The sequence below is a fragment of the Bos mutus genome, chromosome 6 (genome assembly GCF_027580195.1).
Source record: "Bos mutus isolate GX-2022 chromosome 6, NWIPB_WYAK_1.1, whole genome shotgun sequence".
NCBI lineage: Eukaryota > Metazoa > Chordata > Mammalia > Artiodactyla > Bovidae > Bos > Bos mutus.
Genome location: NC_091622.1, coordinates 97,360,449 through 97,388,335, shown reverse-complemented (window position 1 = coordinate 97,388,335; position 27,887 = coordinate 97,360,449). Strand labels below are relative to the sequence as shown.

The 27,887-nt window shown below is 37.3% G+C and overlaps 1 protein-coding gene across 15 annotated transcripts in view; it reads left to right on the top strand.

Moving 5' to 3' along the window:
- The window catches only part of SEC31A (SEC31 homolog A, COPII coat complex component), a 60,013-nt gene that overhangs the window by 15,464 nt on the left and 16,662 nt on the right, over window positions 1-27,887 (top strand). For 6 of the 15 annotated variants that reach the window (XM_070372603.1, XM_070372596.1, XM_070372593.1 and 3 more), the window contains exons 7-22: window positions 934-1,076; window positions 4,177-4,276; window positions 5,793-5,954; window positions 6,151-6,303; window positions 10,243-10,479; window positions 11,395-11,469; window positions 12,894-12,932; window positions 13,291-13,368; window positions 16,579-16,654; window positions 17,081-17,259; window positions 18,368-18,494; window positions 19,724-19,869; window positions 21,104-21,277; window positions 23,270-23,446; window positions 25,780-25,872; window positions 26,567-26,693. In XM_070372603.1, coding sequence (XP_070228704.1) covers window positions 934-1,076; window positions 4,177-4,276; window positions 5,793-5,954; window positions 6,151-6,303; window positions 10,243-10,479; window positions 11,395-11,469; window positions 12,894-12,932; window positions 13,291-13,368; window positions 16,579-16,654; window positions 17,081-17,259; window positions 18,368-18,494; window positions 19,724-19,869; window positions 21,104-21,277; window positions 23,270-23,446; window positions 25,780-25,872; window positions 26,567-26,693 — 2,086 coding nt within the window. The remainder of the gene's footprint in view (window positions 1-933; window positions 1,077-4,176; window positions 4,277-5,792; window positions 5,955-6,150; window positions 6,304-10,242; window positions 10,480-11,394; window positions 11,470-12,893; window positions 12,933-13,290; window positions 13,369-16,578; window positions 16,655-17,080; window positions 17,260-18,367; window positions 18,495-19,723; window positions 19,870-21,103; window positions 21,278-23,269; window positions 23,447-25,779; window positions 25,873-26,566; window positions 26,694-27,887) is intronic. The other 9 variants (XM_070372599.1, XM_070372598.1, XM_070372604.1 and 6 more) reach the window with 3 other exon arrangements.

The window sequence follows — 27,887 nt, the reverse complement described above, 5'->3', positions numbered from 1 at the left end:
GCTAGTAATTTTATGACTATGAAGCTGTAGGCAGTGCTAAAATGAACTGATATTCTTCTCCCACTTGCTCAGTAGACGCTGTTGTATACACATTACATTTTAATCTTACAGATTCATTAATATTATGTCATCATATGTTATAAAGTAATTTAGACACACCTTAGGGCTTGCCTTATTAATTTGTTTTCAATTACTGTTTTTAGTTGGACATTTAAAAAGCGAGTTTGCCTAAATCAGAGAATACATATATAATTTAAAAACAGCAATAGCAATGAGAAAACACTATTTATAAGCATATTTCCTCAAAGTATTGTTTTTCAGTGAGTCAGGAGTTTTAAAACAAGTTTCAGTGGAATAAAGTACACAATAAGTATTTCAGTCACCTTCTAGAACACTTAACAGGATCTGAGCTTCCAAGTATTTCTCAGTAATAATGTTAATTTATCCCATATGAAAGTTTGAACAGTAGTTGTTGCTTTAGTCACTTTATCTTGATTTTTCTGATAAAGTAGAGGAAAGGTATTAATTTTTTTTAAATCTTCTCATCTTCATTTCTCTAAAAGTATTAAATTTTAAATTTATATAAAACTTTTCCCCTTATTACAATTTTGACAGGACAACTCATTTGTGGTATAGAATTACTCTGGCCTGGAATGATTTGGTGTATCAAAGTGTTGGATGAATTGAAAACATTTAAACTCTTTAGTTTAAGACCACTGTTTAAGAGTGTTTAGTAGAATTTAATTTAGTGTGTTTTTAAAAAACAAATTTTAAATAAATTAAAATAATGACTACATAAGTAAGAATATTGTTTTCATAAGCCTGAGCTGATGTTTTCTACTGTTTGCTTCAATAAATGTATATTCCTCATGTTCATTTCGGCTTTTCATAAAGTAGTATGATTGATAAGATGTGAGCCTTGACTGTGTGCAGATGCATTGCTCTGGGTTGGCGTGGCATCCTGACGTTGCCACTCAGATGGTCCTTGCCTCTGAGGATGACAGGCTACCAGTGGTCCAAATGTGGGACCTTCGCTTTGCCTCCTCTCCGCTCCGTGTCCTGGAAAACCATGCCAGGTATCTTGCTGCTCTTCGAAAAAGCTTGATTTGTGAATTGTAAAAAATGTATTTACTTACTGCTTTGAATTATCAGATAATTTTTTAAAATTAGGGAATCTGCTCTGTCTCTGTCTTATGAAAGTTAGTATAAATAGTTCATTTCTATTTTAAGCAATAGTCATCTGATTTTTTGTACCGAAAAATGGTAGCCAAATCATATCACAAAAACCTGAAAATATGTTTATGGATTTTCTACAACTTATTTCAAATAATAGGTAATAGTTAAAAAATAAAATTAAAAAAAATAATAGGTAATCAAAATTCTAGTGAATCATAGCTCTTTGGGACAACTCTTGGATCTTTGGGACATTATACAGTTTGATGTTTATTTGATTCATCATACTTATGAAGAGTCTTCCATGACATTAATGTCAAGCAACAATTGAAAAGTTTGTTTTACTTCTGAGTGTTTATCTTAATTTAAAAGCAAACATTTTTGAGATAGTAAGTGGTTCATTCTACCTTCAATTTAATAAATGTGTGGATGCTGTAAAAAAACATGAGAATTGTCTTGTGTTAACTTGAGTAGCATCAAATTTAGTTTGTGGGAGTCACTGGCAGTCCAGTGGTTAGGGCTCTGTGTTCCCACTGTGAGGGACATGGGAGCTGAGATCCACAAGGTGCAGAGTGCCGAAAAAGGATTTTGTTTCTTTAGTTTGTAATTGTGCAGATTTCCTATGATTTATATTCAGGTGCCCAGGGAGTTTATGTATGTTTTGTTCAGTGTTTTTAAACAAGAAACAAATCTCTTGTAGTGTTGAAGTATTTTCAGTGCTTTGGGCTTTTTTCTTCTTTCCTTTTTAGGGATATACAGACTAAAGCTTTAAATTCCTTTTTCCCCCATGTGGTGGAATTACACACTTTGAGAAAGTCTTAAAGTTTGTGACCTCTCCTTGAGCTTCTTATAAAGGAGAAAAGAATCTGATCACAGTGTAATCCTATTTAGATGTTATGCTTCAGTCAGCTTTTTAGTAAAGAAGGGGTGATTCTGAGAAGTTTTAATATTTTTCCCATGTTTGGTAAGGTTTTATTTATTTATTAAACACTTGCTTGTTGAACACATACCAACCAGTGTACTAGGATTCAGTAATACCAAAAAAATCCCTGCCCGGTGTTGAACAGAGTTCCCTGTGCTGTACAACAGGTCCTTGTTGGGTGTCTATTTTAAATATAGCAGTGTATACATATCAGTCCCTAATTTCCAAATGTTAGCTTGATTAAGACTCATAGTAAACCTGTAGAGTAAATGCTATTATCCCATTTTACACATTGGAAATTGAAGCTTGGCAAGGCTAAACTTGGTTTAGATCAAAACTGTCAGCTGCTGACTTCCAAGTCAAACATCCTGGTCATTGTATCTATGCTCTTAACATTACATTATACTGCCAGTTTCAGAGTGGGCACATTTTAGCAAGACAGAATACCATACTGGGTGCCAGGAGCAAATCAGCCTCTCTATTTCTGTTTTCTCCTTCTAGTAAATGCAAGAGTTGGATTATATGATCTTTAAGGTCCTTCCAGTTCTGTAGTTCAGTGATTTTTTTTAATACTTGCTAAGAATTTAAATGTTCCTTAAGATGTGATATTAAATATGATACTGATATCTAAAGGCATTCTTGACGTGCTTTGAAATTTTTGGCATACATAATAGGATTCTAAAGAGAGGAGACAGTAAGAGTCCATTATTCCTAAATGGACTTCTCAGGTGGTGCTAGTGGTAAAGAACCCGCCTGCCAATAGAGGAGATGTAAGAGATGTGGGTTCAGTCCCTGGCTCTGAAAGATCCCCTGGAGGGAGGGCATGAATACTCCAGTATTCTTGCCTAGAGAATTCCATGGACAGAGGATTCTGGCGGGCTACAGTCCATGGGGTTGCAGAGTCGAGCAGGACTGAAGCGACTTAAGCACACACACATGCATTGCTATAGTTGGGGAAAGTTGAATATGGACTCTCTATTTAGAGTATTGTGTAAAAATAACATTTTCAGTATGAGATTATATATAGGAGAAGGTTCTTATCACCATAGAGAAGTGTAGAGGTGTCATGTAATAATCTGCATTTGACAGATGCAATATATATATATATAGAGAGAGAGAGAGCAAAATATAAAGACCTAAAGTAAATGTGGCCGAATTGATGAATCTAGGTGAGAAGTCTAAGAGTGTACATCACACTATCCTACAGTTTTTACAAAGATTTTAATGCTTAAAAGATAAAATGTTGGAAGCAAAGACATTCTTAAATAATTTGAGTTCTCTTCCTATAGCGTATTTTTCTGATTCTGAGAGGACTTAGATTGTAAAAAATACCATCATATTAAAAACAACTTTGGGGGAAAAGAAGAGTAATATATACCTTGATGGTATGTTTTCAGAATAATTGAGGACTCTTTGTATGTTTTTAAGAAAAACACAGACATAATTCTAGTTTCTAGTATTTTTCTTCATGGTCTGGCAATGTTAACCTTTCTTTCATCTCTAAATAGCAGAGGCATGAATGTAGAAAAAACAAACTATTAATATTATATAGTACTTATTTCTGGATGGTAGGATACAGGGATTTTTTAAATTTTTGCAGGGGATGCTAATCTGAATTTTTCAAAACATTTACTGAAAATGTTACTTTGTTTGAAAGTAAAAGTGTTAGTCACTCAACCATGCCCGACTCTTTGCAAGTCCATGGACTATACAGTCCATGGAATTCTCCAGGCCAGAATACAGGAGTGGGTAGCCATTCCCTTCTCCAGGGGATCTTCCCAACCCAGGGATCAAATCCAGGTCTCCCACATTGCAGGTGGATTCTTTACCTGCTGAGCCACCAGGAAAACCCTGTAGACCATGTGTTGGGCATTTGTTTTCTTTTTTTTTGCCATCATACACTGTACTCTATATTGAGCATCTTTGTAATGATCACAGAGCATACCCATTGCTAAACTGCTTTCCAGAAAGATTATATGAATTGTACTTCTGTTAGCAGTGTGTCTCTCCAAAGCCTAGACAGAAATAATTTGCAGATTTGATTTACTCAAGATTAAAAATTTCATCTTTGGGTTTTTAAGGGGGATTTTGGCAATTGCTTGGAGCATGGCGGATCCTGAATTGTTGCTGAGCTGTGGGAAAGACGCTAAGATTCTGTGCTCCAACCCAAACACAGGAGAGGTATGGGGAGGAAATATTTTTCAGACTTGGAGTGATTGTAATATTTAACTCTAGCTGAATAAGAAAATTTCCATATGAATTCTTTAGCACATGATTAAAATTAAGAATGTGAAAGTAGATGGAGGTGTGTATGAAATGCTAAACTAGCAGAGACTTTATCTAAACCCAGCTGTTTTTATCTGGAAATACCAGTCATTGAAAATGGTGTATTTGAACCTAGTAATCACCCCACCCCCAACCCCTCACTTCCAATAAAAGGCATTTATCTAGACTCAGAAATGGTTGGTTGGATTTATTTAGTGTGTTTTCTGGAAATCAGTGTCCTCAGAGTAGGAGTGTTCAAGGTTTGGGTCCTGAAGGTCCTCTTTGATTTTTGGACATCAGTGGATGTAGATTTTTAATCTGTCTTCTGAACTGTACAGCAAGAATATAATACTGTATCATGAAATATTTGTCATGTGTTCTATTTATGGAAATTTAGATGGATAAGCTAAATGAGCAGGCTAAATGCCTTTTCACTTAATTCTGTTTCCTTATAAAATAAAACATTATTTAAAATGTCACATGAAGTCCAAATTAAGCTAATCTGACTTGTTTCTTATATCTCCTAAGAGCATCAGTTAGCATCACACTAACCTTGAGTTAGTAACAATTATTACATGATTACATTGTAAAGTTAATAAGCAATTATTACATTATTTATATCAGCCATTTTTAATAGTTTTTCTATATTCTCTTCCTCCTAAAGAAAACTGTTTATGCCAAATTCTGTTTTGATTCTGCAGCAATAAGAATGATGTGTACATGTTTTCTCAGTTGACAAGAAAGAAGCCAGTCTTCTCAGTGAATTCTTCCTTCTCAAGAATTTTTTTTTTTTAATTTTTATTGGAGTATAGTTGCTGTACAACGTTGTGTTAGTTTCTGCTGTACAACCAGGTGAATTAGCTACATGTGTACTTGTATCCCTATTAAAAGTTTCTTCTCATTAGGCCATCACAGAGCCCTGAGTGCAGTCCCCTGAGCTGCACAGTGGCTCCTCACAGTCAGTCATCTGTTTGATACGTACTGACGTGTGTCAGTCCCAGTCTCCCAGTTCATCCTGTCCCCCGCTTCCCCCCAAGATTTGTTTTTGAAATTTGATCTTCAGATGATTTAAGTGTGGTTCTTTGGATCTTAGCCAGCAAAGTCAGTTGGATAGAACCCTTTTAGAGGTCAGCGAGTTGATCCTAATACAGTATTCTGATCTTTCAGATGCATCTTCTATTACAATTTCAATAAAAATAGGAAAATCTCAGTTTTTAAAATGTTCTTATTCCAAATCTGGTCAAAATTTTGATTTTGTCATTTCGTTTTTGTCATAATGAACTTTTCTTGTACTTTAAAGAAATTTTTTAAATTGTTGTTTTTCCTGGCTGTACACTTTCTAAAAGTAAATGTTTAATTACAGTTGTACTTGTTGATCATAGTAATTCAGGTGTTTTGGCTATAAAGCGCCTGTACTTCTTTTTTGGTCTAGGTGTTATATGAACTCCCCACCACCACACAGTGGTGCTTTGATATTCAGTGGTGCCCCAGAAATCCCGCTGTCTTATCGGCTGCTTCCTTCGATGGGCGTATCAGCGTTTATTCTATCATGGGAGGGAGTGCAGATGGTTTAAGGCAGAAACAAGTTGACAAGGTAATAAGAAATATTAAGGTTTTTTTATTACAACATCTGAAAAGAATCATCTTACTGTATAATTATTTTGAAAATGACTTTATGGATCAGCGATACCAATTACTTGGAAAATTGTGTAAAAAAATTTATTCGGTATGACTTGAAAACGTGTAACATAGTCTTGTATAAGTTATGAAAATCCCGCTTTATTTTTTAGCTTTCGTCATCTTTTGGGAATCTTGACCCCTTCGGCACAGGACAGCCCCTTCCCCCATTACAAATTCCTCAGCAGACGACCCCACAGAGTATCGTGTTGCCTCTGAAGAAGCCACCCCGATGGATCCGAAGGCCTGTTGGTGCTTCCTTCTCAGTAGGTGGATTTGTTTCTATGGTCCGTAAACACCGAGGACAAAGTATTATTATAAGATTGCTCAGATGGAAAAGGGCTGAGTTTGAGATGTGTTTGTGAGTTTTCATCATTTAGAAAGACTTCTCAGGAAAAGTGGAACCTACTCCCTTTTTTCTTTTAAATTGTGATAAAATATACATAACATAAAATTGACCATTTTAACCATTTTAAAATATAGCACTTGAGTGGTACTGAGTACATTCCCCTTGTTTTGGAACCTTTGCACTGCTCCCGCTGCCCCACTTTATTATACTCGTCATCCCTCTCTATCTCTCCTTCCTTCGTTCCTTCTTTCCTTTTTGGGGGTGGGGGGAAGGGTGCTGCATTCTAGTTGTTACGAGGTCCACTGTGGTTGCACATCTAATCTGTAGCCTCTCACCTTGCAGCACTTACAACAGCACTGAAGCTGACATTTGGATTCTCTGTCTCATCCTTGGCTCCAAACTCATGTGGGAAAGAAGACAGTGTTAGTTATTATCTTCATAATACTTCAGTACTAGTGAACGGACATTCCCTTTTCATTCCAAAGATAAATATATAGTGAACATTCTCTGTCAGGCACCATCCTAGGTACTGGAAACACACCTGTAAACTAGGTAGAGTCTGTGTCTCAAATAGTGTGTATAGAGGGGCAGCGAGACTTTTCTGTACAGTCTGAGTTTTCTTTTAAACCTTATCCATACATAATTTTATTAGTTTTAATTACTTTGGGAAGCAGAGAACTAACTAGATGAATGGTTAGGATTCAGTAAGTAAAGTGGAAAGTCACAAGCAAAAGTGAAGATTCAGAGACAGGAGAGCAGATAGAGAAGACCAGCACTAGGGATGAGAGGTTAATTAAATCAAGAATGAATTTACAAGTGACGTAATCAACCGTCTGTTATTTAGGAAGGTTAGTATGTAGCAAAAAGGCAAAATGGTTGTCTGAGGAGGCCTTACAAACAGCTATGAAAAGAAGAGAAGCAAAAGGCAAAGGAGAAAAGGAAAGATATACCCATTTGAATGCAGAGTTCCAAAGAATAGCAAGAAGAGATAAGAAACCGTTCTTTAGTCATCAGTGCAAAGAAATAGAGGAAAACAATAGAATGGGAAAAACTAGAGATCTCTTCAAGAAAATTAGAGATACCAAGGGAACATTTCATGCAAAGATGGGCTCAATAAAGGTCAGAAATGGTATGGACCTAATAGAAGCAGAAGATATTAAGAAGAGGTGGCAAGAATACACAGAAGAACTGTACAAAAAAGAGCTTCATGACCCAGATAATCACGATGGTGTGATCACTCACCTAGAGCCAGACATCCTGGAATGTGAAGTCAAGTGGGCCTTAGGAAGCATCGCTACAAACAAAGCTAGTGGACATGATGGAATTCCAGTTGAGCTATTTCAAATCCTAAAAGATGATGCTGTGAAAGTGTTGCACTCATAATGCCAGCAAATTTGGAAAACTCAGCAGTGGCCACAGGGCCGGAAAAGGTCAGTTTTCATTCCATTCCCAAAGAAAGACAACACCAAAGAATGCTCAAACTACTGCACTATTGCACTCATTTCACATGCTAGTAAAGTAATGCTTAAAATTCTCCAAGCCAGGCTTCAGCAATACGTGAACTGTGAACTTCCAGATGTTCAAGCTGGTTTTAGAAAAGGCAGAGGAACCAGAGATCAAATTGCCAACATTTGCTGGATCGTTGAAAAAGCAAGAGAGTTCCAGAAAAACATCTAGTTCTGCTTTATTGACTGTGCCAAAGCCTTTGCATGGATCACAACAAACTGTTGAAAATTCTGAAAGAGATGGGAATACCAGACCACCTGACCTGCCTCCTGAGAAATGTGTATACAGGTCAAAAAACAACAGTTAGAACTGAACGTGGAACAACAGACTGGTTCCAAATTGGGAAAGGAGTACATCAAGGCTGTATATTGTCACCCTGCTTATTTAACTTATATGCAGAGTACATCATGAGAAATGCTGGGCTGGAAGAAGCACAAACTGGAATCAAGATTGCTGGGAGAAATATCAATAACCTCAGATATCCAGATGACACCACCCTTATGGCAGAAAGTGAAGAAGAACTAGAGAGCCTCTTGATGAAAGTGAAAGAGGAGAGTGAAAAAGTTGGCTTAAAACTCAGCATTCAGAAAACTAAGATCGTGGCATCCGATCCCATCACTTCATGGCAAATAGATGGGGAAACAGTGAGAGACTTTATTTTTCTGGGTTCCAAAATCACTGCAGAGTGGTGACTGCAGCCATGAAATTAAAAGACACTTGCTCCTTGGAAGGAAAGCTATGACCAAACTAGACAGTTTATTAAAAAGCAGAGACATTACTTTGCCAACAAAGGTCCGTCTAGTCAAAGCTATGGTTTTTCCGGTAGTCATGTATGGATGTGAGAGTTGAACCATAAAGAAGACTGAGCTCTGAAGAATTGATGCTTTTGAACTGTGGTGTTGGAGAAGACTCCTGTCCCACAGCAAGGAGATCCAACCAGTGCATCCTAAAGGAAATCAGTCCTGAATATTCATCTGAAGGACTGATCCTGAAGCTGAAACTCCAGTACTTTGGCCACTGGTATGAAGAACTGACTCATTTGAAAAGACCCTGATGCTGGGAATGATTGAAGGCAGGAGGAGAAGGGGACAACAGAGGGTGAGATGGTTGGATGGGATCACCAACTCAATGGGCATTAGTTTGACTAAACTCCAGAAATTGGTGATGGACAGGGAGGCCTGGTGTCCTGCAGTCCATGGGGTCTCAAAGAGTCGGACACGACTGAGCAATTGAACTGATAGTATGTAGCATGGATTGGAAGGAGGAAAAGACAAGCAGTAGACATGCAATCATACAGCAGTTCAATATGAAAAGAATTAGGCAGAAAAATAACAATGTAAAAGGAAGAAATGAAAGTGGTTTAAGAAAAAATCAATACCTGAAGCTGAGGAGTGACTGTGAGAGGCAGAGGAAGAGTTCTGAGCCTGCTTATAACGAGAAGGATAGCGAACCTGTACGTGGGAGCCCCCTAGAGAAATGAAGACCCAAAGGCGTGGCACAGCGAAAGTGCTTCTAGACTAGGCTGAGCAAAGAGCGGCAGTCGTGGACCCGTAACTAAAGTACGTAGAGAGACGGAGGGAGGTGATTTCTATTTATCAAGTTCTGTTTGTGCAGAGTTCTACTGTCCTGGACTCCCCGTCTCTGGAGATGAGTGTTTTTTCCCTCCTGATGTAAGAAGAGCAGCTCTCACATGGGAGTTTCATCTCCTACTTTCAGAGAGAAAAGAGGAGGTCAGAGTGTCTTCCTTGCTCCTGCTGTTTCTCAGTATTCTTTCAGTTCACTTGCTCTGTCGTGTCTGACTCTTTGCGACCCCAAGGACTGCAGCAAGCCAGGCATCCCTGTCCATCACCAACTCCCAGAGCTTGCTCAAACTCATGTCAGCTCAAAATAATCCTTATGCCATATGACATGTTTTGTAGCAGCATATTCACCCCCTTTTAAAACTTAGAACCTAGAGTAGAAGGTGAGGAAATACAAAGGCTAATAGTTGAATCAAAAGAGGGAGAGATAAATGTAATATAGTGAGGCCATCTGGGGGTGGCAGAGGTGACCTTTGCCCCCGCCTCGAGGAGGAGTCGTATTGAGTAGGTGGAAGTGCGTAAAAGCAAGTAGGTGAGAAATTGTGGGGCGCAGCTACTAGGACATTGCATCCAGAAGGTGAGTGTTGTGAAGAGGAATAAACATTGAAGGCTGGGGTCAGATCGTGAAGCATGGAAAAGAGCATCAGCGAATTCCATGCAGAGGGAGACGTGTAGGTCACAGTTCTCTCCTTTAGCAGGTTTACGAGAAGCACGTTAAGGGGCCATGTCCTTGTGTCTCAAGCTGATGTTGTTTCCTCATCCTGCTCTAGTTCGGAGGCAAACTGGTCACCTTTGCGAATGTCAGAACGCAGCCTCACCCGGGGGCTGAACAGCAGCCTCAGCAGCACCACGTGTTCATCAGTCAGGTGGTGACAGAGAAGGAGTTCCTCAGCCGATCGGACCAGCTGCAGCAGGTCGTGCAGTCACAGGGATTCGTCAGTTACTGTCAGAAGAAGATCGATGCTTCGCAGACTGAGTTTGAAAAAAACGTGTGGTCCTTTTTGAAGGTAAAGTTGGTGATAAGCAGCTTTGCTTCATTATTTGCAAATTTAACTGTTCCCATCACATTCTAAACTTGTCTTCCTGTCAAAGAAACAGCAGGAACAGTGTGATTTGGGGGATCTCATGATGAAATTAAATAAAACCTTATGAAAAGCATGTGAAATAATACTTTATGTCAAGAGTTGTTCTTTCTTGGCTTTGAAAAGCCTAATATGAAATGCTTTTTAAATAATATGCTAGATGTTTTTAAGTGCTTAAGTGTTTTTAAGAGAGATAATATTCAGCAGACCTTCTTAAAATTAAAACATAGAGCTGAGTATAATAAAAACATAGCATGTTTAATTTCCATAGTAGGTCCAGTTACAGACAACGGGGGAAGAGGGACCAGGTGTAGAGGGGAGAGGTCAGAGGCATTTCTCATCCCTTTTACTGAGTTGCATTTGTGACAGTAAAATAGCAAATAGAATTCTCTTTTTGGTTATTTTGCCTCCACTGGAATGTCTGTTTCCCAAGTCTGAGTTTTGCAAAGAAAAGAGCTCTTGAATGCAATAATATTTAATTCATTTTTATATTTTGTAAGTATTAGTTTCAAGAAAGTTTTAGGATGTGACATTGAATATTTCACGTAATGTGAGGTTTGCATTCATGTAGCCTTTGGACATGACTCGGTTTGTTTTTACAAATATGAGTTTAAAAGTAAGCTTTATTCAGCTTGGCTAATTAATTACTAGTATACTTATTATTTCTTAAAAAATAGCTTCTTTAAAAAAATTATTTGGATTCTCTCACAGTGAAGAAGCTTCTAGTTGATATAGTAGACTTTAGATATTTTAAATAATTCTACTTGGAATTTGAGCAGTTAATTAAAAATTAGGCCTTTAGATGCAGTTCTTTATTTCAAGAAAATGTCTTTTTTTAAGGTAAACTTTGAGGATGATTCTCGTGGAAAATACCTTGAACTTCTAGGATATAGAAAAGAAGACCTAGGAAAGAAGGTAAACTTTGGGGGGAGTTTTAAAGGCTGTGCTTACACAAGTGAAATATTTATGTAGTGTAGGTGTTTTTTGTTAATTTTTTTTAAGTTCTATACAGATTACTTCAAATCATTCAGTAAACATTTAATAAGAATTTATGCTTGGTCACCAGAGTTTTGGATTCATGTTGTTAAAGTTAAAACTTTTCATCGATAATACCCAATTTAGAAGCTGCCAGAACTATCTTTAAACTTGATCTAAAGAGTTGTGTCAGTTGGGCCTTGAAACAAAAAAGGCAGTGAGCCTCAAACACTGGCAATAGCACTTGGATTTTTAAGAGGATGAGTAGTCAGTGGCTCTGGAGGAAAGAGAGGGAAAAGTTTGTTTCCCTGCGTTATCTACAGCTTAAGTGATGAACATTAGGGTACAGTTTTCCACCCCAGCTATTTATGCCCTCAGCTCACAGTTCCCAAACTGTGTATTGAGTTGGTCCAGCTCACAAGTAACTAGTATTAATAAATATTTTGGAACAAAGGTGTTTTACTGTACTGAGCCTGAATAAATAAAAAAGCCCAAGTGGTTTGCTTAATTTTTTCTTTCGTTTGTTTTTGCTTAATATTTTAATGTTAAAAAAAAAAAGATTGCTTTTTAAAAATGGGAGGTCATATTCCAGTTTTTAAGTTTTCTTCTCTGAGGAGCTTAATAATTATTCCACAATGTTGACCTAACAGCAGTTAAAACACTCTGACCTTGGAAACCTTGAAGGAAATAGATTGGATTCTTTGTGTAATCTGTATTAGGCCTTTGCCGTTTTTTGGAAATGACTCAGGTTTTCCATAGCATCGCAGGGTTATTGCGCGTGTGCAGCAGGCAGGATCCCGTGCGCTCCTCTCAGTCAGTGCTGAGCACTTGGAAGATTAGTACCTGGGCTCACATCAGAGCCCCCCTGCTTACTGGCCATGTGTCTCTTGCTCACTGCTTTAGATTTTTTTTATATTTAACTTTACTGTTAGTCTGAACTTCTTCATGCTATAACTTGATTTGCAAGAGATTAACGTGAAAGTTTTAGTGCATACCTGACAGCAGAAAATGAGGAGATAAAATTTGATTGTCAAAATACTCTTAATGTTCTTTCCATAGTGAGTATCTGAAGAAATTTTTTTTTATGGTTATTTAAGACAGAAGAATACATGCTGTTTTGAGGTTAGTTTTATAACTGAATAGCAGAGTAAGATGACATGTGAGCAATAAATCTGCATAATTGAAACCAGCATCATTGAGAATCGGCTCTGCACTCATTTTACTCTGTTCTTGAGCATGCTATCCCTGATTTGAACCTTTTTTGGATTTTTGCCAATGAGAATGGAGTAGTAGGTGAACATTTACTGTATGCCTTGAAATAGAGTTAACTCCCTTTGGTAGCTGAGTTGTTGTCTTTATTTCAGATTGCCTTGGCCTTGAACAAAGTGGATGGACCTGACGTGGTAAGAGAAGGCCTGTAAAAATAGCTACCTTCTAAAATTTTGGTTTAGGTCATAAAGAAGAAAATATAATTTAGGAAATTTTTGTCTGTCTTACTGCTTTACAATTTAAAAATACTAATTGTAGATATTTTTAATACATGAATAATTCTCGTTTGGCAAGAAAAAGGGGTTGGGTCTTAGCAGTAATGGCTCTTTGCTTTTCCTCTAATGATATTTTTCAAATAAATTTACTTAGTGTAATTTCTTGTGATTAAACTAGCTCTGAATGTTGTTGGTTAGGTCTTTTGTCTTCTTGTTCCCTAATAACCTTTTGATGCTGCGTTCTTCAACCCCTCTGTCACTGTTTTGTGTACCAAAGGCTCTTAAAGACTCTGACCAAGTAGCGCAGGGTGACGGGGAGGAGAGCCCTGCTGCTGAAGAGCAGCTCTTGGGAGAGGTATTTACTTTTCTCATCTTTAACATGGGGAAAATATGTGGTTTGTTTATCTCACAATGAAACATGGAAAATTTCTTGGCTGCATGTTCCAGCATAAAGCTGGCATATATTTTCTTAGAGATGCTTAAGATAGGAGTCTGTTTACTAATTTGACAGAAGTACCATCTCTAAGGGCTTCCCTGATGGCTCAGATGGAAGAATCCACCTGCAGTGCAGGAGACCTGGGTTCGGTCCCTGGGTTGGGAAGATTCCCTGGAGGAAGGCATGGCAACCCACTCCAGTATTCTTGCTTAGAGAATCCCGTGGACAGAGGAGCCTGGCGGGCTACAGTCCACAGGGTCACAAAGAGTCGGACACGACTGAGTGACTAAGCACATACCATCTCTAAAGTCTTCAGTTCTCTGACCTAGCTTCTGGATTATCTGGTTTAAAATTAACAGCTGATGTGAGTATATCAGGATGTCAAACTGAAAAAAGATTTTGTTCAGAAATCCACATTGCATTGCATGCAACATTAATGTTTTTTCTTGGCTTGTTAATATTTAGGGCTCACGATCAGTGGCATAGGCCTCTGAATTAATCTTTAATTTTGAGTCCAAGTAAAGAATCCACCCTCATCTCCTGCATTGTGGGTAGATTTATGCTTTACCATCTAAGCTACCAGGGAAGCCCAAATAAAGAATATTTCACTAATAATCTGATTGTTCTGACTCAGTAGAAAATGCATCCAGAGTTATAGTGACCATTTTTATAACTGTAAAAAAGAGTCCTTGAGCACAGAGTTGTATCATTTTTATAACTATATGTATCATTTTTATAACTATAAAGAAGAGTCCTTGAGCACAGAGTTGTATCATTAATTTTTTTTCTTTTTAATTTTCTGGGTGTTTTTTAAACCACTAATAAATAATTCTATAATTTACTTTTCTTGCTTTCTAATTATATTTCTTTCATCTTGGAAAATTAATCAACAGGTTCTTGTTTCTCATCTCATATTTGACTTTTTCATTGTTCTTTTTGATATGGAGATATCCTGACTATGTAAAGTTTCTTATAGCCTTTTACTAAGTTATAAAAATAATTCCTCTTTAAATTTAGACAATTACAAGACAAGATGATTATTATAAATATTTTCCTTAGAATTGGATCTTCAAGCATTTATTTGACTCAAGAATAAAGGGTATGCATAAAATCTTACTAAAAATTTGAACTAATTTTGGGAATACCTAGAATTGTAGGGTACATTCAAGAAAGATACTTTGATTTGTATACAGCTGGACTTACCCTTTCTATACAAATAGAGAATTGTTTAGAAATCCACTCATAAATTAATAGGTATATATGTATGTAACACGGAGAAGGCAATGGCACCCCATTCTAGTACTCTTGCCTGGAAAATCCCATGGATGGAGGAGCCTGGAAGGCTGCAGTCCATGGGGTCGCTGAGGGTCGGACACGACTGAGCGACTTCACTTTCACTTTTCACTTCCATGCACTGGAGAAGGAAATGGCAGCCCACTCCAGTGTTCTTGCCTGGAGGATCCCAGGGACGGGACAGCCTGGTGGGCTGCCGTCTATGGGGTTGCACAGAGTCGGACACGACTGAAGTGACTTAGCAGCAGCAGCAGCATGTATGTAATAAAGCAGTAGTCATCAATATGTGCTTTCAGAATATTTGAAAAAAATGTTTAAGGTGGTCATATCTTCTCTTTAATCCTGATAATGCTATAATTATATAAAATAAAACAGTAGTTTAGACATTAAAGATACACATTACATAATAAATTGTGCATATTTTGGCTTTGTGTATAATTTATAAGTCCATATATAAGGGTTTATTTGTTTTTTGAAAGCAAATTTGAAACATTAAGAGAAAAAAAGATCTTTTGGGAATATTTTTTAGTGAATATAATCAGATCAGTATCTGATTTGTTCCTCAGTGCTTCCCAGGTGGTACAGTGGTATAAAAACTCCTGCTAGTGCAGGAGATGCAAGAAACACAAGCTCAATCCCTGGGTCAGGATGGTCCCCTGGAGGAGGAAATGGCAATCCACTTCAGTATTCTTGCCTGGAAAATTCCATGGACAGAGGAGCCAGGCAGGCTACAGTCCATGGGGTCACAAAGTTGGACACAACTGAGCCCGTCAGTACAATATGAATAAAGTTTTAAAAGTTTATTTCAGTTTTTAAATCCTAAAATGCTTCTCTTTTGTTAGGGAAAGAATTAAGATTATGGTTATTTTCCTGTAATAGTCAATTTTAACTAATTTAACTAAATTTAACATCATTCACAGATGATGCTATACTTTGTGCTACACTAAAATTATCCAATTCAAAAATGCTCCTGACTTTGAATACTGGGTGCTAAGATTCAAATGTATAGGTAACAGGAGCACAGAAGATAACATTTTATCTCATGTAAGACAGACGTGTTTTTTCTTTTAGTTCCTCTGTAATCTGATATATATTATTTTTTGTCTTCTTTTGAACTTTTATGCATTGAAGAGAAAGTATTTAAAATATTTGCCAGCAGTATGCCTCTATTACATTTCTTTTCTTCTAAAGAAAGAAGATATTTATTTTTACTCAGTCTTACAGCTAGTTTCAGAAATTTATAACAGAACTGTGTACATTTTTACCAGACCAGCCTATAGTTCCGGGTATGATTAGTTGAAGTGAACACAAAATCTCTAATTGAATTTGAATATATTGATAAATAACTCTTTACATTGCATTTATATAAGGATGCCAAGCATTATTTTTTTTCTACAACTGAGTCAGTTACAACCAAAAGACTCTTACAACTACACCTACTGGACAGAAGTTTTTAGATGTATGGAAGCAAAGTTGCTTTTAAGATCTAAATGTAATGTAATTTAAAACATATTTTGTGTGTCTCAGGCTACTCTTAGTTGAGATATCTAAGAAAAAGACTTCAGCCTCAGGTATCTTCTGAGCCACCAGTGTGAATATGTACATTTAAGTTTGTTTCACGTTATTTCTGATGACTTTGGATTTTATTTATGATTATCTGATAAGAGTTAATTCTTAAGGATGTCATAGATTTTAGTGTAAACTTGAATCTGAGAGCTTCTCTGGAATAACTTGGCATGTCATCTAGTCAGTAAGTAATCATATTTAAATCTTGTTTTGCTGGTAAATTATTGTAGTTCCATTCTGGCTAAGTTGCTGCTCTTTCCATCTCTTTAGCAAATTAAAGAGGAAAAACAAGAATCTGAATTTCTACCAGCAGCTGGAGGAACATTTAACATCTCTGTCAGTGGGGGTAAGTATCTGTTGGTTTTGATATCAAATTTTTTAACCATTTGAAAGCAAATAGTCCCTGAGTTTAAGTTAGAAACATTTTGTCACATGTGGTAAAGGTTGAAAAGAACTCAGTTATCATTTAGTACATGTAATCAGTACCTTAAAAATGATGGCATGATCTGATACCTATGTGATAAAAACTGTAAAGGATCTTTATTATTACATTTAAGCAATCTGAAAAATATGTTATTTTACCTAATTTTATTTACATGCATCTCAGTATGTTTCTGTAGATATCAGCAGTTTGTGATAGAGATTAACCTCCCAGTAATATTCAGAATTCAACTTTGTGTTTTCTGCTGAATGTGTACTAGATAGATGTAGTGTTTTTTTTTCTTGTAACAAAAAATTTTATTAACTTGGGTGTATTATATCTTTATTGCAGATATTGATGGCTTAATTACTCAGGCTTTGCTAACGGGTAACTTCGAGAGTGCTGTTGACCTCTGTTTACATGATAACCGCATGGCTGATGCCATTATATTGGCCATAGCGGGTGGACAAGAACTCTTAGCTCGAACCCAGAAGAAATACTTTGCAAAATCCCAAAGCAAAATTACCAGGGTATGTTATTTTAATAATAAATAATAGTATTTGTTTGTAAAAAGCAAAGCACTCATTATAGATAATTAAAAGGGAGAAAACAGTGAAGAACCAAAAAACCACCCATAATCCTTTAACCCAGAAATTAGTTATTGTTAACAGGTTGGCATGATTGTCCCAGGTTTTTGTCGTTTATATATATAATTTTTTTAATTAAAATGCTTTTCATATTTTTACTGTAGAAAAATTAGAACATAGAAAATGTTAAAGATAAACATTGTAATACTTCCTGATTCTTCAGTCAGATTGGTACATAACCTTTTGTATATCTCTCTGTGCGTTTGTAGAACTTTTAAAAACAGAATCAAGATTCTAGAAGTACGTATGTGTGTTGTTTTACTTACAGACACTGTCACTTACGTTGTAATCATTTTCCCATATCATTGAAGCTTCTTACAAAAAATTTTAATTGCCCTATAATATTCTATAGGAGGGAGATATCATTTCCCTTATTTTGAGATGTTTAGTAGTTTCTTACATTTTCCTAATATAATTAAGACAGTGGTAAACATCCTTATTGTGCCTAAAGATTTGTACAAATTTCTAATTGTTTAACGAGGCTGAGATCCTTGGAAAGGAATTTCTGGTGCAGAGGGTCTATAGGTTTTTAAGGCCCCTGCTCGATGGTACTCGATTTCTTCCCATAAAAGTTGCCCAGCGCTCAGTCCCGCCAGCCTGGGTTGCGGTTCGTCTCCAGGCTTGTGTCGTGTCGGTCCCGCCTGTGTCCCCTTTCTGCCCCACTGGCTGCCTTTCACCTCCTCACACAGCCTGTTCCCTTTCTCTCCTAGGACTTTGCCCCTAGTACTTTCTTGGCCAGGAATGTTTTTTAACACCGTATATAGTTTTCCTTCTTAGCCTTTTGTAAAATAGGCTACTGTGACTTTTTTCTTTGAGAGAAAATCATATGGTTTTTTTTTTATGTCAGTTGGCTAAAGGATGTACTTTGCTGCTCCTTTATTTTGCATGAAATACTGTCAAAAGAAGTTGAAAGATGTGATTGATTAGCCAGAGTTAATTTTTATTAGTATACCAAAGGCTTTTAATTGTCCCTTGGTTTTCCTTCCCCAAGCTAATCACTGCAGTAGTGATGAAGAACTGGAGAGAGATTGTTGAGTCTTGTGATCTTAAAAATTGGAGAGAGGCGTTAGCTGCAGTGTTGACTTACGCTAAATCAGATGAATTTTCCGCCCTTTGTGGTAAGAAAATGAATTTTATATGACATACATGGCATGATACATTGTAAGTAAAATTAGTGACAGATTTTATTTAGAAATTTTTGTGAACCTACTACTAATCACAGACAAGAAAATGAAGTTCTCATTTGAATGCTTTTCTCAGAAGTATTGACTGTGTCATTTTTCCATAACTTCTAGTCATTTTTTTAAAAATATTGTATAATGATTTTGATTTCACACAGACCACACTGAGACTTTTGCATTTGCTACTTACTAACTGTATGAACTGGGAAAAATTCATTTCTAAGCCTTAGTCTATTCATATGTAAAATGGCACATAATCAGCCCTCTGTTAATAAGTGTTAGCTTGAAAAAATAAGTTCCCCTGAAGAAGGAAATGGCAGCCCACTCCAGTACTCTTGCCTGGAGAATCCCATGGATGGAGGATCCTGGTTTGTCTAAAATGGCAAACAATTATTAGCAAATAAGTGAAAGTGAAGTCTCTCAGTCGTGTCCGACTCATTGCAACCCCGTGGACTGTAGCCCACCAGGTTCCTCCATCCATGGGATTCTCCAGGCAAGAATACTGGAGTGGGTTGCCATTTCATTCTCCAGGGGAATCTTCCCCACCCAGGGATCGAACCCTGGTCTCCCGCATTGCAGGCAGACACTTAAACCTCTGAGCCATATAAGTAAAAATTACTGTTAAAGGCCATGACTAAACTCTGATAGCTCAGACATAATGTTTATTATATGCAAGAACAGAAGCTTTAGGTTGCTGGTATAAAAATGAATAACCTTGAAAGTATTATGAGAATAGAAAAATTATAAGATATTAACTTTATTATTATAAATAATTCAGCATAGTCCTGCTTATTGATATTTACTCCAAATGTGCCATATTTTAGTCCACTGCTTACAAAAGTACCTGGACAAGATAAAATGCAGTTAAATGTTCATTAGGATTTTTGTGTTCAAATATTGTTCCCACTTTTAATTTTTTCTAATGTAATGAGAAATTTATTCTATGGCTAGATATAGAATCTTGTGAAATTGTTTATTATATATAATCTGTCACACCACTCATTTAACAGTAAGTATTTACTGAATATTACATGACAGTGATTTTATTTCTGCCTGCTACTCAATGGTTATAAAGTTTGATCCATACCTCTGAAAATATTGCTGGGCAGCTCATGAGCTTGTACACAGAGTGCCTTGTGTATAAACTTATTTGTTTTCCTCTACAGATCTTCTGGGAACCAGACTTGAAAGTGACGGCGATAGCCTCCTGCAGACTCAGGCCTGTCTCTGCTACATTTGTGCAGGGAATGTAGAGAAACTAATTGCATGTTGGACTAAAGCTCAAGACGGTAGCAGTCCTTTGTCCCTCCAGGTTAGTATCTTTGAAACAAAAGGTGCTTCCTCTCCAGTGCTGTCTTTCACCCCTGCTTATGTTCTAGAGACTGATTTATTCCAGGTGTTCACTGCTTTCACCCTACTTAATTACACTTTAATTCTTTGGCTGGATAATTATGTGGATTTACTGCTGTATTTGGAAGGGCAACGTTTGAGATGATGGCATAGTGAACTGGGAGTGCAGCTGTCTATGAGGACGAAATTGGAATATGATAGTGAGGAAAGTAAGCGGCAGGAGCATGTGGAAGCCAGTTTGCCTCTTTTCCTCATGCTCCTCCTCTGCCTCCAGGGATCCTGTCTGCCTTGGGCCGGGAAACCCAATGGGGTCAGGAGTGGGAGGAGTCCTCCGTACCAGCAGACTGTCTTCACGGTTCAGGAGAAATGAGTGTAAAGATAAACGGAATCCCATGTAGCACTAATACACGGCAAGAGAGAAAGTAAAAAAGTCTGGGGACTATGGTCAGGTGTTGAGTAACTGTATATTTAGATTTTTTTTTTCCCCCTAACTATTTAGTCAGCAGAGTCCCAAGAAATCTCAGTCTGTTTGTTTTCTCTCAGCAAAGATGTTCTTAGTAGGCTTGTGGCTTTAAAGATCACTACTGAAACCAAGTCTTGTAGGAATCAAGGTTTTTCCTTCTAAGTGCTTCTGAGAGAAAACACTTTTTTTCCCCACAATTCAAGATGGATTGGTGTACTTATGAAGGGCAGATGGGATATTCTTGTACCTTATACCTGATGCATAGCTCTCCGTTGTTGAAATGGGTATTGAGAGCAGTGTGAGAAACTTGGGGTTTGAAATACTAAGCCCGTTTGGAGGTCAACTTATCATACTACTATTTTTATAGTATAATATTTTCTCTTCTACCTCCTGGGACCCAGTTTCTGCCTTTGGACATGTGCCTGTCACTTTCATTTCGGATACTTGCCTGTTTCAACTCACAAGACAAGTATCTGGCAGTTGAAGGATGTTTAGGAGAAGATGGCAACCTGTGCTTTAACCATGTGTAGAAGACCTTCTTCCGCCTTGCTTTTTTAGTTACCTAAATGGTCGTCCATTCTTTAGAGCTTTTAAATATTGGTGATAATGAACACTGTACTTTGGTAGGCTTTGGAGCTGTTCGTAACGCCTTATCTTTTCCTGCTTCCTCTCAGTATACATCTTGGTATCATTGTCCAATTCTCCTTCACTCCCCCTTCTTTTTCTCATTCAGGATCTGATTGAGAAAGTTGTCATCCTGCGAAAAGCTGTACAACTCACCCAAGCCATGGACACTAATACTGTAGGAGTTCTTTTGGCTGAGAAAATGAGTCAGTATGCCAATTTGTTGGCAGCCCAAGGCAGTATTGCTGCAGCCTTGGCTTTTCTTCCTGAAAACACCAACCAGGTAATTAGAACTGGCCATTTTTCTTCTTTTAATGTATGAGTAAGGTGAGGTCAGTAGATAGCATACAGCATTAAACATAAATGTACTAGTTGGAGCAGTTGAGTTTCTATCACTTAACTATTGGTGAATATTACTGATGAGTCTTCAAGGTTAATTTTAGGTGTATGCAGGCTACGTCAGAGATAGTCTTCTTCCCTTTGTACTTAAGGGCATAGTATTTGAGGAAAATGAGTAGGAAAAGAACCAGTTTATTTCTTAAGCCAAATGCTGATTCTGTGCACAAGATTCTTTGTAGGTGTCTTCTGTGTTGAAAAGCTATAAATGTTAATACTTAACCAAATTGGACTTGTGATTTTAAAATCCCCTCAAATGACACTCCAGGTAATAATGTATCCGTTCATTCTATATGCTATTTCAGTCTGGTGCTGTCTATAGGCGAGTATATTTTTAAAGTATCCAAGGCAGAGAACACTACATTACACACATAATTTAGTGTCCTTATTTGGTGTGAAATAACTCAGCCTTGTTCATATTTGTTCATTTCAGTTATTCATTTCATATTGTTCAGTTCAGCAAGCGACTGAATATGTAGTGATGACTAAGATTGCCAAAATCCTTTCCCTGCGGGAATTTCCAAACTCACAAGTGACTCTGCATTGTATATCTGCTAGAGCTTAATTTTGAGGCTTTTCTTATTACTGATCTTTTTATTCTAAACTTCATTCAGTTTTTGACAAATTTTTTAGTTTTCAGTATTTTGTCTGTTCTAGGGCATAGCAATACATTTCATTGAGTAAAAATACTTATACCCGTGTCCCGGGACTGCAGAGGTAGGACACCAGTTGGTTTTATATCCACTCACATGTAGGATCCAGCTCACATCTTAATTGTTAATGAGAACATTAAGTGGAGTAGAAACAAAATCTTTATAATGACTTTGGTTTAATAGTTTTATAGGATTTTCTACTTAATAGAGTCTCATTATTATATTGAGGTCTAAGACCCTTAATCTTAAGACTAACTTTCTCTTAAGACCTTTAGATCTTCTAGCCTAAGAAGTAAGCTCTTCATTTTTAATACTGTTTATAGTCACATACATTTTATATACATTATTCTAAATGCTTTTCTTTGGACTTTTAAAGAACATTCTTTGTGTAAAAATTTTAATTTTGACATTACTTCCTACTATATATATCAGTATACTCTTAGTATTTTCTGGAGAATATTTTCTGAGACTTTGTAATATCATTATGGTATAGTTCTTCTCCATAAAAGACTAGTTTACCTAAGTATACCCACAGAGTTTAAGTGATGTCTTTAAACCTTTAATGAATTTATAGAAATGTATAATTTTTAGATACTAAAATGAAGTGTTGCTAAAACATTTTAACATATGTATATGGTCAACTCATACTTACTGGAGATCCATATAATTGTAGATCCATGTGAGCTGCCCTGAATTTAACATCTGACTCTTAATTTATTTCAAGCATCTCTCTCTTAATTAATTTTCATCTCTTACATAGATCACCATTTTCTTCCATCACTATCTTTAGCAGTTGATTCTCTTTCGGAGCCTTTTTTTCCCTACAGAGAAACAAAGTTGTATTCTTTTCAGCTTCTGTGGTTTTGTGGTTTTTTCAGCTTTTGTGCTTTTGTGGTTTGTGAGCGTTGCTCACCTGTCACTACAAGAAGACGACAAACAAGCAGTGAGGACGGGTGACAGTCTTGGTACCGCCGCGTGGCGGGCGTGACTCACGTGCCTCCTCAGTTAAATGACAGGTTACGCTGTATATAGTGGACCTTTGGTGCCAGTCTTGAATATTGGAAACCGTGATGTCAAACCCTGATGTGCCAGAGCCTGTGGTGTAATACACAGCATATGAACAAAAATCGTATGAATGATCATGCTTACTTTAAGATCGATATGTCATATTTAGTTGGGTGAACTCTTTAATAATTTGCGTGGCTGTCTTCCATTGCTTCTTATAGCCAAATATTGTGCAGCTTCGAGACAGACTTTGTAGAGCACAAGGAGATCCAATACCAGGGCCACAAGAATCACCCAAAATTCCTTATGAGAGGCATCAAGTGCCCAAGAACAGGCCTGGACCTGGTGCTGGCCACGCACAGATGCCAAGAGTTCCAGCTCAACAGTACTATCCCCATGTGAGTGATACGGTCCAGACTGAGTAGGAACGTTTATGTATGTCACATTGGTGGTTTTAGTTTGTTGGGGAAGAGGCCTGTGATGAAACTGTAGACAACATACTGTTTTAATGGTTATAATTTTTCTATCCTTGAAAGTAGCATTTATGATACATTTTTTTTAATTATCCCTCTAATCTAGTCAAATAATTGATAAATTAGATATAGTTTAAGCTAGGGAGATTTCTTATTTCTCCATCACTCAAACATATTGCACATGTACATCTGAAATTTTTACAATTTGATTCATCTAACAAACTGTTAGTAAAATGAGAACAATTTTGTGGGTGACTTGGTTACTTTTTTTTTTTTTAACATTTTTAGAAAACAGTCTTTTTCTAAGGTATATTTTCTGAGTCACTAGTGTGGGTGTTCTGTGTCTTCTGTATCAGCACAGTAGAGTATGCAGAATCCAAGTTGTTTTTTTTTTTTTTTAACAACAACTTGTAAAGAGAAAAGCAAATGACCAAAGGTTTATGAAGTTGTAGGTCATGGGCAGTGCGAAGTGGTTATTAATTAACTCATTTATTTATTAAATAAAAATTAGCAAATGGTTAATGGTATAAAATGGGGCCTCTTATTGTCTTTTGCTATTCCATGTAGAAACTTGTATTTCCAGGCCAGATAACCTTCATGTTCTTAAATAAAATTTATTTTCATAAGTAATAAATAGTCTTGATTTATAACCAAGTTAGCAGGTACTCTGCCCATATTAAAATAGAACAGATTGCTAGTAGAATTGATGGAGTCATTTTTACATTTTGTTGTAGCAAAAATAAGCATAAAACCTTAAAAACTGAAAAAGATTCATGCTTTTTTGTCAGTTATGCTTTTGCTTGGTACTTAATCAAGATTGGTTACGTTTGAATATAATTATAACTATCTATACTACTCTGCTTTGATTATTTTTTCATTCATTTGACAAATACAAATCTAAGAGCTTGCCTGTATTCTCCCTGTTGAGGGTGTGTTGGTAGGCAAAACAATAAATTCCCCACTCTCATTGCTAGTCTTAGAAACCTGTTACATAGGGAGGGCACATCAGGTGATGGCTGGGAAGCTGAAAGGTGGTGGAGAAGCCAGTCACTAATCAGGATTTTAAGACATGAATTTGTCTTAAAATTTGACAAATTTAAGAATTTGTCAGCTAAGTAATAGTTAACAGGATTAGAACTCCTCAGCTCAGCACCTTGAGTTCGACCTCTCGGGGCACTAAAGTAAGGCGTTCTCTTCTTTGGGAGAAGACAGGTTTACTCCCTGAGTCCTCAAGTTCATCTGTCTTTCAGGGAAAAAGTGGAAACCTTAAAAGACTTTTGTTATACTTTGACCTAGTGGTCCGCTAGTTTAAGAAAAGGAAAACAAATTCAATCATGAACTAAGAGTAGTTTTTCATGATTAAAGCTTATGGTGTGCTGAATAAGGGCAGTGGCTTGTGGTTTTAAAGGAAGGCTTACAAGCGGGAGTAAAAGGATGAAAGGGAAGCCACATCAGGATTTCTTACTGCGACCAGCACATCTTGGCTACTAATTGTTGATATGATTGAGTTTCTACAAAGATTTACTTGACAAAAAATATTTTGATGGCTTTAAAAATTGATTTTGAAAGCCTCTGGACTCCAGGGTATAAGCAACACGGTGCAGTGTAGCGAACACTGGCTGGGAGTCAGCAGATGTGGAATCAGCCCGAGCTCCATCACCCCAAGTTTTCTGGACCTCAGCCAGCCCCTTCATTTCCCTGGGCCTTGTTTTTCCTCCATGGTAAACGGTAGGGATTAGATGGGATGATCTTTAATATTCTCCGATTGTATGACTCTAAGCCTCATACAGAACTAACATGATTTTTGTAGCTCTAATGAAGTCCTGAAAAGGGAAGTATATAGCAATGTGTCCACAGATACAATCGTAGCATGAATACAATTACTGCTTCAAAAATCACTTTTTTTCTCAATAACTGCCCCCCCCAACCCCCCGGAATGTCTTCTTTCTTTCCCTACTTACAGAACCTACCTTTCTCCACTTACTCCTGACACTTGAATGGCATTGTTCTTGTGCTTTGATTTAGTTTCCGTATTGATTTTTCTGCTATCTCCCTCTGCCTGTCCTCTTCAGAATGTGTGTTTTCTTTTGGAATCCCAGCTGCCCTGAAACCAACTGCCTGGCTAGTGTGCACTGCTGTCTCGCTGCTCTTTTTCGCTTTGCATCTGCCTGTTAGTGCCTTCAGGGATTTTTTTTTTTCTTCTTTTAACATTTTCATTTTTTTATGTTCTGTGATTGGTATTTCTTTGTTCAATTCAGGTTAGAATTGCCCCCACTGTCACTACCTGGAGTAACAAAACTCCTACCGCCCTTCCCAGCCATCCACCTGCAGCCTCTCCCTCTGACACACAGGTATATCCTTCATTATCCCTCTTTGAGCAGAGTTCTGCTCACCTGAATATGTATGTAGTTATGTATCTTCTACCTACCTCGAGTTCCCCACCGCCATCTGTTTGTCTGCTTATTGCAGTTTAGTGCTTTTGGGAGGCAAGAAACAGGTTTTTTGGTGTGTTTTTTTTAGCACAACTTATTTTCTTATCACTCTCCTCTTCCTTGACAGTTCTAAATTGACTCGAACTAGAAAAACATCAACCAGGGTTCTATCAGTGGTTTAAATCTAATTTCACTGAAGATTTTTTCCCTTTTCTTTTCTTCTTTTCTTTTTTTTTCCCCGTTTTTAGCATTGCAAGAAATGCTAAAGAAGAAAAAAAAAATTCCCATGTGGCATGTATACTTACTTTCCAAAGCATTAGATACGGATGGAATTTAGTAGAGATGGAAAATCCTAGTGACTTTTTATAAATATCATCAATACTATTTTATGAGGCTATAGCATCTCTTGCCGTTCATCGCTGTTATTACTTTGGACCTGTCTAATCTTTAAATCACGTACAACGTGTTGCTCAGAAAACATCAGTATGCATAGAGTGTAACTTTTTTTTGCATAAAATTTTTTTAAAATTTCATTTCAGAGATTATAAATCCGTCTGGTAAGATTCTTGGTTCCGAAGGTAATCCTCCTTTTTACCATATTCTCATTGCCTAGGGAGAAAATCCTCCACCTCCAGGCTTCGTAATGCATGGAAATGTTAGTCCAAATGTTGCCGCCGCCCAGCTTCCCACATCTCCAGCTCATGTGCACACCCAGGTACCACCTTATCCACAGCCACAGCGTAAGTAGTGTGACCCCGAAGCCCTGTCACAGCAGCATGTGTTCTCCAGTGTCGTGACGCTTTACCTTGGAGTTCCAAAGCCATGATCAAACCAGTTTTAACAAGTGAATAAAGAGCCATTCAGTGTAGGACTTGAGTCCTTGATGTAGAGAAACTTGGTTTCTCTGAGAGGCGTTCTGAACCAACCTGCCGGGAAACAGCGCCCATGTCACTGCGTTCCGAACAGTGGGTTCTCCCTCCCGTTCCTGAGCCTGCTAGAGAGTCAGTCGTTCCATGATTTTGGCATAAAAAAACAGAATTTTGGAAATTATTTGGTGACATATACTTTTCCTTTAGTCAAGATGATGCAAACCATTTTTGGAAAAATGGCTCCAAGGGATGTTTCTTGTGGTTACCTTCCATTTATTTTTTTTTTTAAGGGATAGACCATATTTTAGAGCAGTTGTAGATTCACAGCAAAATGGAGTGGAAAGTCCAGAAAGTGTCAGTATGCCTCCTGCCTCCGTGCCCAGCCTCCCCCCCGCAGACACCCTGCCCCGCGGTGGCGCGTTGTACAGTCGGTGAGCCTCCGCTGACCGTCATTAGTGCCCAGTGTAGTTTACTTCAGTAGTTTACCTTCAGGCCTTGCACATTCTATGAATCTTCACAAATGTATAAGAATGATGTTTCTCCATTGGCTTTCATTTTTTTTTTAAGAAACTATTTATACTTGGAAGGGAAAACATCATCACTATTTTAAAATTTAAACAAAAATGAAAATCTCAAAAAGAGAAAATTATATGACCAACTACTGTAAAACACGAAGATATTGCCTAGCAAAAACTGGTCTTAATGAGGATATTCTGTGCTAATAAGATGTATATTCTTACTTAACATGAATATAAATTTGATACAGCTTTTCACTCAGTGCTCAATGTGAAAAGTGCTATCTGTCTTCAGAGTAGACTGAGCACAGTTCTGTTAGATTCCCTCTGTGGAGGTTCACATTCTGGGCCTGGTCACTCAAAAGGGTAATGGTATCTTGAGTTCTAGTCTTTGTATTAAAACATTAGTTGACTGCCTGATTCCTTACTAACCAACTTTGTGTACTGTAAGAAATATAATTGTCAGGGATCATAGAGAGTTGCCTGTTAATCTGGAACTGTGCTCAGGCCTGGAGTTTGAGTAGCTTATGATTTTACTAGATGTTGGAGA